Source organism: Hemiscyllium ocellatum, chromosome 12 (genome assembly GCF_020745735.1).
Source record: "Hemiscyllium ocellatum isolate sHemOce1 chromosome 12, sHemOce1.pat.X.cur, whole genome shotgun sequence".
NCBI lineage: Eukaryota > Metazoa > Chordata > Chondrichthyes > Orectolobiformes > Hemiscylliidae > Hemiscyllium > Hemiscyllium ocellatum.
In genome coordinates this window covers 56,669,764-56,682,925 of record NC_083412.1, presented here as the reverse complement: position 1 = coordinate 56,682,925, position 13,162 = coordinate 56,669,764, and the positions used below count along the sequence as shown (strand labels likewise).

General features: G+C 39.9%; 1 protein-coding gene across 4 annotated transcripts in view; it reads left to right on the top strand.

Annotated features, from left to right (window-relative positions):
• The window catches only part of dcaf6 (ddb1 and cul4 associated factor 6), a 223,016-nt gene that overhangs the window by 59,902 nt on the left and 149,952 nt on the right, over positions 1 to 13,162 (top strand). For all 4 annotated transcript variants that reach the window (XM_060833573.1, XM_060833572.1, XM_060833571.1 and 1 more), the window contains exon 8: positions 12,116 to 12,209. In XM_060833573.1, the coding sequence (XP_060689556.1) occupies positions 12,116 to 12,209 (94 nt within the window). The remainder of the gene's footprint in view (positions 1 to 12,115; positions 12,210 to 13,162) is intronic.

The window sequence follows — 13,162 nt, the reverse complement described above, 5'->3', positions numbered from 1 at the left end:
CAAAACCAGGCAGCATTTGGTTCTTGTGTTCTTGTCCTTTATCCTCCTTGGAGACTCTGCTTCACAGGTTACTGATTGATAAAGGGACCTTTTAAGAGAGGTATTTTTGGGGCAGTTTTTACATACCGGTGGCTTGGCAGTTCTCCTCCCAACTGTTCAATTTTCCTTAGTCTTATACCCCCCCAAAGCATTAGATTGTGTCATTGGCTTTTAAGATTGTCAATATACTCAATTCAACTTGATTGGAGGTTGGTATTTTGGGGTATAATTTAAACTGGTTGTATTTAAATTTGTTTCTATCTCCAGGCAACCAGGTAATCGAGTTGTTTGACCAAATTTTCCTTTTATTTTTCAGAACACTTTGTGCTGTCAGGTTGTTCTACTAGCTATTAACTTTCTTAAAAGTGCAATATACCCACATCTTCATAACACCTCCCCCCTTAAGAAAAAATTAACCATCATAAAGAAAAGACAGCTTCATTTTTTTCCACTTTTTATACATTACCCTAACATACAGATTACATTCTTATGACCCTCAACATGTATGATATTTAAAATAAAAGTCTATAGCATAAATCTCCAACAAAATAGTCTCAGTCTCATTCTTGGCTTTAAAGCATTCTAAGAATGTAAACTGATTGTGACCCTTAAAATGTTCTACTGGCCTTAAAATGTTGTAAGGCCAGTAGAAAACTCAATAGTTCTTTTTTGATTGTGGAGTATTTCCTCTGGGATGTTGATCTTCTTTGAAAATTAACTAATTGGCAGTTCAATCCCATCCTTATCTTCCTGTAGGAGTACAGCTCCAACTCCAATGTCACTAGCATCGATGGTGACTTAAAAAGTTTTGAAACATTTCGTTTAGCTAAAACTAGTTTGGTGGTTAATATGGCGTTCAAATGGCCAAGTGCTTCCTGGCATGGTTCTGTCCACCAAAACTTTATGTTCTTCTTCAGCACCTTGGTTAACGATGCCAGAACACTACTGCAGCTGGAACAAACTTCTGATAGAATCCGCTGAGTCCTAAGAATTGAAGCACTATTTCTTCAAGGTTGGTTGTAGAATTCCTCAATGGCCTTCGTCTTTGTGTTCTATGGGGTCAATCTTCCATGACAGATGTTATGTCCCAGGAGCGTCACCTCTGCTTTCTCGAATTCAGTTTTATTTAAGTTTATCACCAGCTTTGCTTCTCGTGGTCATTCATAGAGCTCTGCTAACTGTACCATGTGATCTTTCTAGAATAAACTGCACAGTTCTTACCCCAGCCACAACTCTGTTCATGAGTCTTTGGAATGTGGTGGGTGTGTTGTTCATTCCAAAGGGCATCACTTTAAACTGATCTAGCTCATTTGGGGTTACAAATGCAAAGATTTCTTTCGCCATTTCTGATGAAGGTACCTGCCAGTAACAATGCATAAGTCCAACTTGGTGACATAACTGGCTTGTCCGACTTTCTCAGTACAGTCCTCCAATCTAGGAATTGGATATGAGTCCAATTTTGTAATAGCATTTCCCTCCCGATAATCCATGCAGAATCGTTAAGTCCCATTTGGTTTGGGAACTAAGATGATCAATGAATTCCACTCGCCCTGGCTTGTTTCAAAGATGTCCTCACCAAGCATGGTCTCTACTTCCATCTGGACCTATTTGGGCTTTGAAAGGATTAAATCAATAGGGATGTTGTTTTATTGGCACATTATTCCCTACTTCTACTTCATGTACAATAGCATTAGTCCTCCCCATCTGATTTTTACGTATGACTTATACTGCAGTAACAATCTTTCAACTGAGTTCTGTGTTCCTGAGACAGCTTACTAACCAATTCCACACCTTGAGGAATTCTTCATTGTTTAATAATCTATTTTGAGGCACATCAAAATTCATGCCATTTGGATTTGATTCCACACTCTGCGGGGCAGGTAACTACCACCTGTTTCTCCAGTTCTTTCTCTCTACTATAATATGGTTTCAAAATGTTCATGTGACAGACCCGATACATTTTTTTTCCTATCTCGCATCTTTACTAAATAGTTCACCTGATTCAAATTTTGATAAGTGACACTAATACCTGGCTTTGAAGGGACCTCGTAGCACTGGTAACAGTACTAACACATCATCCCCTCAGAAAAACGTCCAAGTCTCAGAGCTTTTATCTACCACCTGCTGCATTCTACACTATGCCCTCCTTAGGTGCTGTTTAGCTACTTCACCTACTCTATTCAATCTCTCCCTCCTTACATAATCTAAGTGTGAGATCTCTGACTTTGGTCCTGTCAATTTTTTCTTTAATTAATTTCAAAGGGCCTCATGCTTCAGGCCTGAATATTAACTCAAAGGGAGTGAACTGAGTAAATTTGTTTGGGACATCTCTAATGGCAAACAATACACATGGGATACCTTTATCCCAATCATTCGGGTAGTCCTGACAGTATGCTCTCAAGGTCTTCAAGGTCTAATGCCATCTTTCTAAAGCTCCCTGGGATTCCGGATGATACGCACTGCATTTAAAGTGCTGTATGCCTAAGCTATCCTTAACTCCTTAAACAGCCTAGCAGTAAAATTTGATCTTTGGTCCAACTGAATCTCTCTGGGTATCCCATACCTTGTGAAGAAAGTTACTAGCTCCTCTACCACTTTTTTTGCCTTGATACTCTGTAATGGAATTGCCTCTGGAAATCTGGTCGACATATCTAAAATGGTTAACAAGTACTGGTTCCCACTTTTCGTTCTTGGGAGGGGCCCTACACAATCAACAGGCGGCATTATGGCACAGTGGTTAGCACTGTTGCCTCACAGCGCCAGAGAACCGGGTTCAATTCCCACCTCGGGCAACTGTCTGTGTGGAGTTTGCACGTTCTCCCCGTGTCTGTGTGAGTTTCCTCCGGGTGCTCCGGTTTCCTCCTACAGTCCAAAGATGTGTAGGTTAGGTGAATTCGCCATGCTAAATTGCCCGTAGTGTTAGGTAAAGGGGTAAATGTAGGGGAATGAGTGTGGGTGGGTTGCTCTTCGGAGGGTTGGTATGGACTTGTTGGGCCAAAGGGCCTGTTTCCACTCTAAGTAATCTAATCTACAATCAATTATAACCCACATGAAAGGTTCTTCAAATTCAAGAATTGGCAACAAAGGTGCTGGTTTTATTACTGTCTGTGGCTTACCTACCATTTGGCACGTATGGCAAAAGTTAATCACATCCTTGTGTATTCCGGGCCAATAAAAATCTTTTTGTACCTTAGCCTGAGTCTTTCGTATCTCTAGGTTACCTTCTACAGGTACTTCATGCACTTCCTGTAGTACCTCCTGTTTGCATGCTACTGGCAACACAATCTGGTGCATTTCAGCCTATTTCTTCTGTGCATTAACTTGCCGTGGTCTCCATTTCCGTCTTATTCTCTGAATATTCCGGAATATTCTCTGCCTCCTTTTTGGAGTATGCATCCACATATATATCTCTTATTGTCTTGTCTTGCTGTTGCAAGTCGCTTAGTGTTTCAAAACTAAACACTTCTGTCTCACTCTCTGCCTATTCAGGTTTTTCCTACACAATTACGTCAAACAGGGCATTTGCTAACTGAGCTCCTTCATCTTTCTCTTTACTTTTCACTTTGTGCTGTGACTTATGATATAGTGGGATCTGGCTACCATACAGTCTGGAAAAATACTGGGATATTTCTGTTTTAACTCCTCAGTTTCTTGGTCTTCCTTGGGCTTCTCCACAACAAGGGGTGTCACTTCCACCTTGGATCCTGCCAAATCATTCCCAAAAATAAACTGAATTCCTGGAACTGACACTCTGACAATCACTCCCACTGTAACTTCCCCAGTCTTAAGTTGGCATTCCAACCTGATCTTACATAGGGGAATGCTAAATTTCTGTCCATTTATCCCACAAATTACCACACTCTCGGGTAACAGATCAGAAAGAGTGCATATTCGCTCATCCCTTATTATCAGTGACGGTGGTTAGATCATGTGTCTCTCAAAATTATAACTTCTTGTCCTTCTCCCCTTGTTCTTTCTGAGTAAACTTTATCCACAGAGGTGAGTTCTTTGTAGAGATCAGGTACTAACTCAATGCCCAGTCCCTGCCTAGGCCTTTCACCACCTGTCCACCCTCTTAGGCTTCTTTTTTATCCTGTTGTTCGTCGTTCGACGAAATGCTACTTTTTTTTTCGGAACACTTGGCGCTGTCAGGTAGTTTTATTAGCTAATAACTTGCTTAATGGTACAGTGCACCCACATCTTCGTAAGAACTTGTTGACATACAATTGAGTTTGAATAGCAACAGAAACACTACCCCCCAAAAAAGGTACAATTTTGAGTGCAATTTGTAGCTTTTTCACCACTTTTAATTTCATCAACTATGCAATTGATGTTGAATTTCCATTTTCCTTGTGTTGAGAGTTCTGGAAATTTCAAAGATCTGGATATCTGTCTGTTTACAATTACAAGTATCTGTTCCAACTCAAATCCACCCCTTTTTTGTTTGGACCAAACTAAATCACATTTGGGTTGGTAATTCAATATTGCCTTCAGGACTATAGAAACATTGTTTGTTTCCACTGAGGTTTCTTTATGTATCGTTACAGAATATCACTTACTGTATGATGAAGTGAGGTATTTCAGACTGAATTGCATTGATTTTGCAATGTTATTTAGTTATATTGGAACTGTACTCAACACACCAAACTTGGTTGCAAAATAGACCTCTAACAGAATTCCCTTGGCAACTTTTGCAGGGTCATACACTAAGTCAGCTGTCCTTGCAAAATGCCTAGCCTGTGTTTGCCAAGGTGAATTCATTTCCAAGCACAACGCCAACAGCATGTGATTACTGGTTCAGATTCTGTTTTTAGAACAGCTTTAGAAATATTGTAAGTGCATCTTTTAAAAGCCTGACGTAATTATGCTGTTTTTATAGAAGTCTCTTAAGTTTCCATCATAGTGCATGTTATAATCTTTCAAAATTTTAATGTTATTGATTTTGTAGGAACTGACTTGCTACTAAGAAATGCCCAATCTCATACCACAAATGTGTGCATGTTTTATGGTATATGTTTTCTCGATAAATTTTAAATATTTCTATCCATTTCTTAAAAGTTAGCAAGCCATCATAACACTATTCAATTCCTAATTTTAAAAAATGCCAATTTGTTTTATAACTCTGATCAGTCATTAGAACTTTCTCTGATAGTTGCAAATTAATAAATAAAGGATAGATTATTTTTGATCAAGCTGTTCAAACATGTTATGACACATCTCTGGATCAGGTGGGTCTTGAACTCAAATCTCCTTGCAAGAAGTGGGAACACCACTGCTGTGCCATGAGTCCTTTATATGAAGCTCGTGTGCATGAATGAAACTTTGCCTTCCAAATTAGCCATTCAGGAAATATCCTCACATTTTTTATATACCATAAATCAATCTTTTTTTATTCAGTAGTGAGATATGGGCATCGCTGGCTATGCTACTATTTATTGCCCATCCCTAGTTTCCCTTGAGAAAGTGTCGATGAGCTACCTTCTTGAACTCTTCATTTAGTGTAGATACAACCAAAAGTGCTGTTTGGAAGGGAATACCAAGATTTTGATCCCACAATAGTGTAGGAGTGAATATCTCCTTCCATGTCAGAATAGTGTGATGTTGGCGGGGGAACTATGCAGGTGATGGTGCTCCCATGTGTTTGTGATCCGGTCCTTTTAGGCGATACCTATTTTGGAGAGTGCTGTCTATGAAACCTGAAATATGAAATAATGCATTGCAGTGCACAATGGTGCCGCTGTGCATCACTCTTCAGTGGTAGTGGGAGTGAATGTTGAGTGTTTTAGATGGAGTGCCAGCTGAGCAGGCTGTTTGTCCTGGATGGTGTTGAACTTCTTGACTGTTGAGCTGCACACATTCAGACAACTTGCTGCAGCAAAGCGGGTATAAATAGCCAGATGAAAGTTAGTTTTCATTTTCCTAGTTTTATACAAGTTTGAAAATGATATGTAGTTTCCTCTCTCTCTTTCTCTCTCTCTCTCTCTCTCTCTCTCTCTCTCTCTCTCTCTCTCTCTCTCATTTTGTTTCTCAGTCATTGTCTGATGTTTCCTCATGCACGTACATTGGGAATTTAACTCGCAAAAGCCAATGGCATTGAGTAAAATGTATCGATGTTTTTTTCTTCAAAAATGTTTGAACTCTATGCTATCCAGTTCCCATTTTAAGCAAAATGGAGCCTGGGGTACCAATGGTTTCCTGAAGTTGTGTTTGTCATTTAAATATTAGAATTAAACTGTATTTCTCTGATTTAATGTCTATTTTAAATTTTACCTGTTGGCCACGTTTCAGAGGATGTAGGAAATCTGCTACCAAGAGGAGGCAAGGATTGCTGGAAGTGAGACGTGTAAATGTCTTTCAAGTTCCTTTTCACCTTCATGCTCGAGCCAACTTGCATGTCTTCTCCTTCAACCGGCCCTCCCCACAAATTTAACTGAACAGTCTTTGGTCAAGCATTTGCAGTTAGTTGTGATTCTAAATGGGAGACTTCCAAATGTTTACACTGTCAGATGAGGCAGAATGAGCAGTCTCCCTTTCTTAATTCAGTCCCTCTCTTGTTTGGTTGCAACAGGTTGATTTTTAACAAGTATACCTTGCTTCTGGACACTTTTCTCCTCCAATTCAAATATATTTATGTTTTAAGAGCTTTCTTGAGTTAACGAAATAGCAGTTTATTAGTTAATAAATATGAGATAAGATGGTAAATGTGATATACATGCACAGATTATAAATGTGGACTGAGTAAAAAGATGTAAGGATCAATCTTTGGGTTTGATGGTAAATGTTACAGATGTTAAGTTGGATGATATGGATGATAAAAGGCAGTGAAACAGTTGAATTTGAGGTTATTGGCTCTGCAAATTAGTTGACTGGCTTTTTATCTTGTTTCCTTTTCAATGATAACTCCACCAACTTACTAGGCTTCCTGTTTTCAAAATAAGAGTCCTTCTCTATCTGTACTGCAAGGGTAGGTGATTCTGCTACAGATGTGGCCTTCGCAGCGCATTCGTTAATTAGCCTACTAATTCAAACAGACCAAAGGTTGATGTTTTTTATCCTTTTTTTGTATGTAAAGAAAAAACTCTCATATCTGTAGTTTGGGACATAAACCAGAGGCGATAGTCAGTCAGCGCCTCATTATTTCAGTAGCTATAAAAGATCACAGACGAATTTGATTTGAATAAGATTTCCCTATTGAAGGGTTTATTTTGAAGTTTGAGTTGGCACATTTTCATGTTTCACTTTCCATGGTTTCTCTGTGGGGCTTTGTCCGACAATAACTAGATCTACATCTGCATCATCTTATGGCTGTATGACTTCTTTTCAAAATATGTTGAGATTAAAAGTTCAATATGTCCATAAGGAATTCAAGGTTATAATCCACTGTCATGATTAAATTGAACAATGCTTACAAGCTAGGAACTCGCATAACCTTACTCTTCTGACTGATCTCTTTCTCCCACCATGTTATACAGGTGGATTACTTCCTGAAATATCTCAATCATTTTTACAATCAATTTATTGATTGACCCACAATTTATTTTCTTCCTCTTCATTATTTTTCTTTTTTTCAACTATTTTCCTTTCCCAACATGCATGTGATTACAACAAGAAACTAGGAAAGCTAATAGAAAGTTGTTGTTTATTGCAAGGATGGTACTAAGGAACATTGAATTGTGAGGACGAATGACTTCTGAAGGACGTTGAGAAGTTGGCCAAATGGGCAGGCAGTTGGCAGATGAATTTCAATACAGAGAAATGTTAAGTAATGCAATTTGGTTGAAGAAACATGGAGGGACAATATAGGCTCAATGATACAACTTTGATGACACAGAAGAGGGACTTTGGGCTGTTGAAAGCTTATAAGATTCTTTGGTTTATAAATAGAGGCATAGAGTAAACAAAAATCAAGGAAGTGGTGCTATTATGCCTGTACAAGTCATTGCTGAAACCACATTGGAGTACTGTTTGATCTTGGGAACCTTTTTTTAAGGAAGAATGCTACGTCCTGGAATGATACCAGGAATGAGGGATTTTAGATATATGGAAAGAATGTAGAAATTGGGCTTGCTGTCCTTGGGCCAGAGAAGATTAAGAGTTGACCTTATTGAGGTGTTTGAAATTATGAGCAATTTTGTTAGGGTAAAGGAGGATATTCCACTAGCTGGCATATTAGTAACGAGGGGTCACAATTTTAAGATTGTCAATAAGAGATCTGGACTGTGATGAGGAGATACTACTTTATTCAAAGTTGTTAGTATTTGGAATGTGCTGCCTGGGAGAGTGGTGGAGGCAGATTCCATCAGGGGTTTCACAAGAGAGCTGGATATATATTTGAAAGTGATAAATTTTAGAGGGCTGAGGAGGTAGGGCTGGAGAATAGTATTCATGGGTATCTTTTTCTTATGCAGACATGATGGGTTGAATGACCTTCTTCTGTACTGTAAAATTCTATTCTGTCAGTGGGGGAGCACTTTGGGGCCAGCGACCATAATTCTATTAGATTTAAAATAATAATGGAAAAGGATAGACCAAATCTAAAAATTGAAGTTCTAAATTGGAGAAAGGCCAATTTTGACAGTATGAGGCAAGAACTTTTGAAAGCTGATTGGGCACAGATGTTTGCAGGTAAAGGGATGGCTGGAAAATTGGAAGACTTCAGAAATGACATAACGAGAATCCAGAGAAAGTATATTCCTGTCAGGGTGAAAGGAAAGGCTGGTTAGGTATAGGGAATGCTGGATGACTAAAGAAATTGAGGGTTTGATTAAAAAGAAGGAAGCATATGTAAGATATAGACAGGAAAGATCGAGTGAATCCTTTGAATAGTATAAAGGAAGTAGGAATATACTTAAGAGGGAAATCAAGAGGGCAAAAAGGGGACGTGAGATAGCTTTGGCAAATAGAATTAAGGAGAATCCAAAGAGGATTTACAAATACATTAAGGACAAAAGGGTAACTAGGGAGAGAATAGGGCCCCTCAAATATCAGCAAGACAGCCTTTGTGTGGAGCCACAGAAAATGGGGGAGATACTAAATGAATATTTTGCGTCAGTATTTACTGTGGAAAAGGATATGGAAGATATAGACTGTAGGGAAATTGATGGTGACATCTTGCAAAATGTCCATATTACAGAGGAGAAAGTGCTGGATGTCTTGAAATGCATAAAGGTGGATAAATCCCCAGGACCTGATCAGGTGTACCCTAGAACTCCGTGGGAAGCTAGAAAAGTGATTGCTGGGCCTCTTGCTGAGATATTTGTATCATCGATACTCACAGGTGAGATGCCGGAAGACTGGAGGTTGGCTAACGTGTTGCCACTCTTTTAAGAAGGGCAGTAAGGACAAGTCAGAGAACTATAGACCGGTGAGCCTGATGTCGGCGGTGAGGAAGTTGTTGGAGGGAATCCTGAGGGACAGGATGTACATGTATTTGGAAAGGCAAGGACTGATTCGGGATAGTCAACATGGCTTTGTGCGTGAGAAAACATGTCTCACAAACTTCATTGAGTTTTTTGAAGTAACAAAGAGGATTGATAAGGGCAGAGTGGTAGATGTGATCTATATGGACTTCAGTAAGATGTTTGACAAGGTTCCCCATAGAAGACTGATTAGCAAGGTTAGATCTCATGGAATAGAGGGAGAACTGGCTATTTGGATAGAGAACTGGCTCAAAGGTAGAAGACAGTGGGTGGTGGTGGAGGGTTGTTTTTCAGACTGGAAGCCTGTGACCAGTGGAGTGCCACAAGGATCTGTGCTGTGTCCTCCACCTTTTGTCATTTACATAAATGATTTGGATGCGAGCATAAGAGGTACAGTTAGTAAGTTTGCAGATGACACCAAAATTGGAGGTGTAGTGGACAGCAAAGAGGGTTACCTCAGATTACAATAGGATCTTGACTAGATGGGCCAATGGGCTGAGAATTGGCAGATGGAGTTTAATTCCGATAAATACGAGGTGCTGTATTTTGGGACAGCGAATCTTAGCAGACTTGTACATCTAATGGTAAGGTCCTAGGGAGTGTTGCTTAACAAAGAGACCTTGGAGTGCAGATTCATAGCTCCTTGAAAATGAAGTCGCAGGTAGATAGGATAGTGAAGAAGGTGTTTAGTATGCTTTCCTTTATTGGTCAGAGTATTGAGTACAGAAGTTGGGAGGTCATGTTGTGGCTGTACAGGACATTGGTTAGGCCACTGTTGGAGTATAGCATTTCTGGTCTCCTTCCTATTGTTAAGATGTTGTGAAACTTGAAAGGGTTCAGAAAAGAATATACAAAGGTGCTGCCAGGGTTGGAGAATGTGAGCTATAGGGAGAGGCTGAACAGGCTGAGGCTGTTTTCCCTGGAGCGTTGTAGGCTGAGGGGTGACCTTATCGAGTTCTACAAAATTATGAGGGATATGGATAGGGTAAACAGTCAGTCTTTTCCCTGGGGTCGGGGAGTCCAGAACTAGAGGACATAGGTTTGGGGTGAAAGGGGAAAGATATAAAAGAGACTTATGGGGCAACTTCTTCACACAGAGGGTGGTACGTGTATGGAATGAGCTGCCAGAGTAATTGGTGGAGGCTGGTACAATTGCAACATTTAAGAGGCATTTGGATGGGTACATGAATAGGAAGGGTTTGGAGAGATATAGGCTGGGTGCTGGCAGGTGGGACTAGATTGGGTTGGGATATCTGGTCAGCATGGATGGGTTGGACCGAAGGGTCTGTTTCCATGTTGTAGATCTCTATGACTGAGATGATTGACCTTCAACACCCACAACATCTTGCCTATGCTTAGAGAAAAGTTTCCTGATTCCCATTGACACCTGTTTTACCAGCACTGCTTGATGTCACATACTAGTCAAATGCTGCATTAATATCACAACAATGTTTCTCCCCTCCCTTTTGTAGTTCAGCTCTTTCTTTAATGTTAAGACTGAGGTCATTCAGCTTCTAACTTCATTATAGCCTTGGCAGAACCTAAATTGAGCTTCAATCTGCAAGCAATTGCTGGCTAATTGCCACTTGATTGCTTTGCTGATGACCCCTTTCCCCAATTGTTATCAAGAGAAGACCCTATAGGGTAGTAATTAGCTGAGTTGAATTTGTCTTGCGTTTCTTGGACATGACATATCTGGATATTTTTTCACATTGCCAAGTAGATGCCATTGTTATAGTTACACTGTAGAGTTTGGCAAGGAGCAAAGTTAATTCTGGAGCATAATCTTTAGTGTACTACCAGAATTTTGTCAAAACCACACCCTTGCAGTGTCCAGTGCTTTCAACCATTTCTTGATTTTTGTGTGTATTGAACAGAGATGCCTGAAGACTTCTATCTCTGATGCTGGGGCATTCAGGACGAGGCAGAAATGGATTGTGCTATCAACATTTTTGATTAAAGATCAGCTATTGTCTTTATTGATGTTCCAGACTTCCATTGAAGTTGGGGATATTTATGTTGCCCCATCCTCCTGATAGTTGCTTCATTGTCCACCACAATTCACTCTTAGATGTTATAGGATGGAAAAGCTTAGAACTCATTCATTAGTAGTGAAATCACTTAGCTCGATTTTGTAGCATTCTGTTTCTTGTGTTTGGAAATGATAATAGCCTTGTGTTATAGGTTCACACTTCTAATTTAAGTATGCATGATGCTACTGCTGGTGTGTCCTCCTGCCCTCTTGAATCAGAACCGATCTCCTGGCTTGATGATGATGGTAGGAGGTATATACTGGGCCATGAGGTTACAACTTGTAGTTGAGTACAATTTTACTGGTGGTGATGTCACAGTCTTGAGAATTCCCAGTTATAATTTGCTGAATTTATTTACAATCTGTTCCACTCAGAGCAGATTAGCACGAACAGTGCAAGTTTCATCCCTGACCCTGATTCGGTAGTTTTTGTTGGTTAACCTCCTTGCCTTGCCCCATGCATGTTTGTGCTCCACAAGTTGATTAGCTACTTTTCTGTCTCTTGTCCAGAGATTGCCAGTAATGTCTCATGGACGATGGTGAATTACAGTTTACCAGTTATTTATATTTCAAAACATTTGAATGGAGCTTCTTTTCTCACACATTCAATGTATTTCATCCTCAGATCAGACAGCCGCCTGTCAAACGTCTGAGACTTCGAGGGGATTGGTCTGATACTGGGCCAAGGGCTAGACCAGAAAGTGAGCGAGAACGAGATGGTAAGAGCCTCTTACATTAGGCGCAACTAGATTATCTTTAATGATAAAAGGTTTGATTTCTAGAGCGAACAGTTTGTGTAGATTGGACATATATATTAATAGAAAGCAAAAGGGCTTGGATTTAACTTAAATGTTATAGGTTTTCTTGATCATAGCTTTAAGTTCATGATATAGAATGGCAAAACTTGAATGTACTTAAGATAGTATTTGCAATTAGATGCTGTTCAAGTTAAAGAGTTATGTTTATTTGTTTTGTTCAAATAGTTATAAATATTTTGCAAATCTTGAAATTATGTTTCCCATGCACTCCCACATGTTAAGGTGATATCTAATAATTCCCAGCAAAGACCTTTCATAGTGTGAATGAAAGTCTATTTGAGAAGAACATATTATCCATGGCCAAATAAGGATGTCAAGGATGGTACTAATTTGAACGAAATGATGTGTAAATATGTAACAAGGTTGGCATGAGGTCTGGGCAGACTTCAAGAACCAGTGAATTTTGTTTTGTAAATTCATGTGTGGGGCGAGGGCATCGCTGGCTGGTCCAGCATTTATTGTGTATCAGTAATTGCCCTGGAAAAGGTGCCTTTGAACCCCTGTAGTCCATGTGCCACAAATACACCAACAATGCCATTCAAGAGGGAATTCCAGGATTTTGACCCTATGATAACGAAGGAATGGCAATATATGTGGGGGGCATGGTGGCAGTGGGCAGCACGGTGGCACAGTGGTTAGCACTGCTGCCTCACAGTGCCGGGGATCTGGGTTCAATTCCCACCACAGGCAACTGTCTGTGTGGCATTTGCACGTTCTCCCCATGTCTGTGTGGGTTTCCTCCGGGTGCTCCAGTTTCCTCCAACTGTCGAAAAAATGTGCAGGTTAGGTGAATTGGCCATGCTAAATTGCCCGTAGTGTTAGGTGAAGGGGTAAAAGTAGGGGAATGGGTGTGG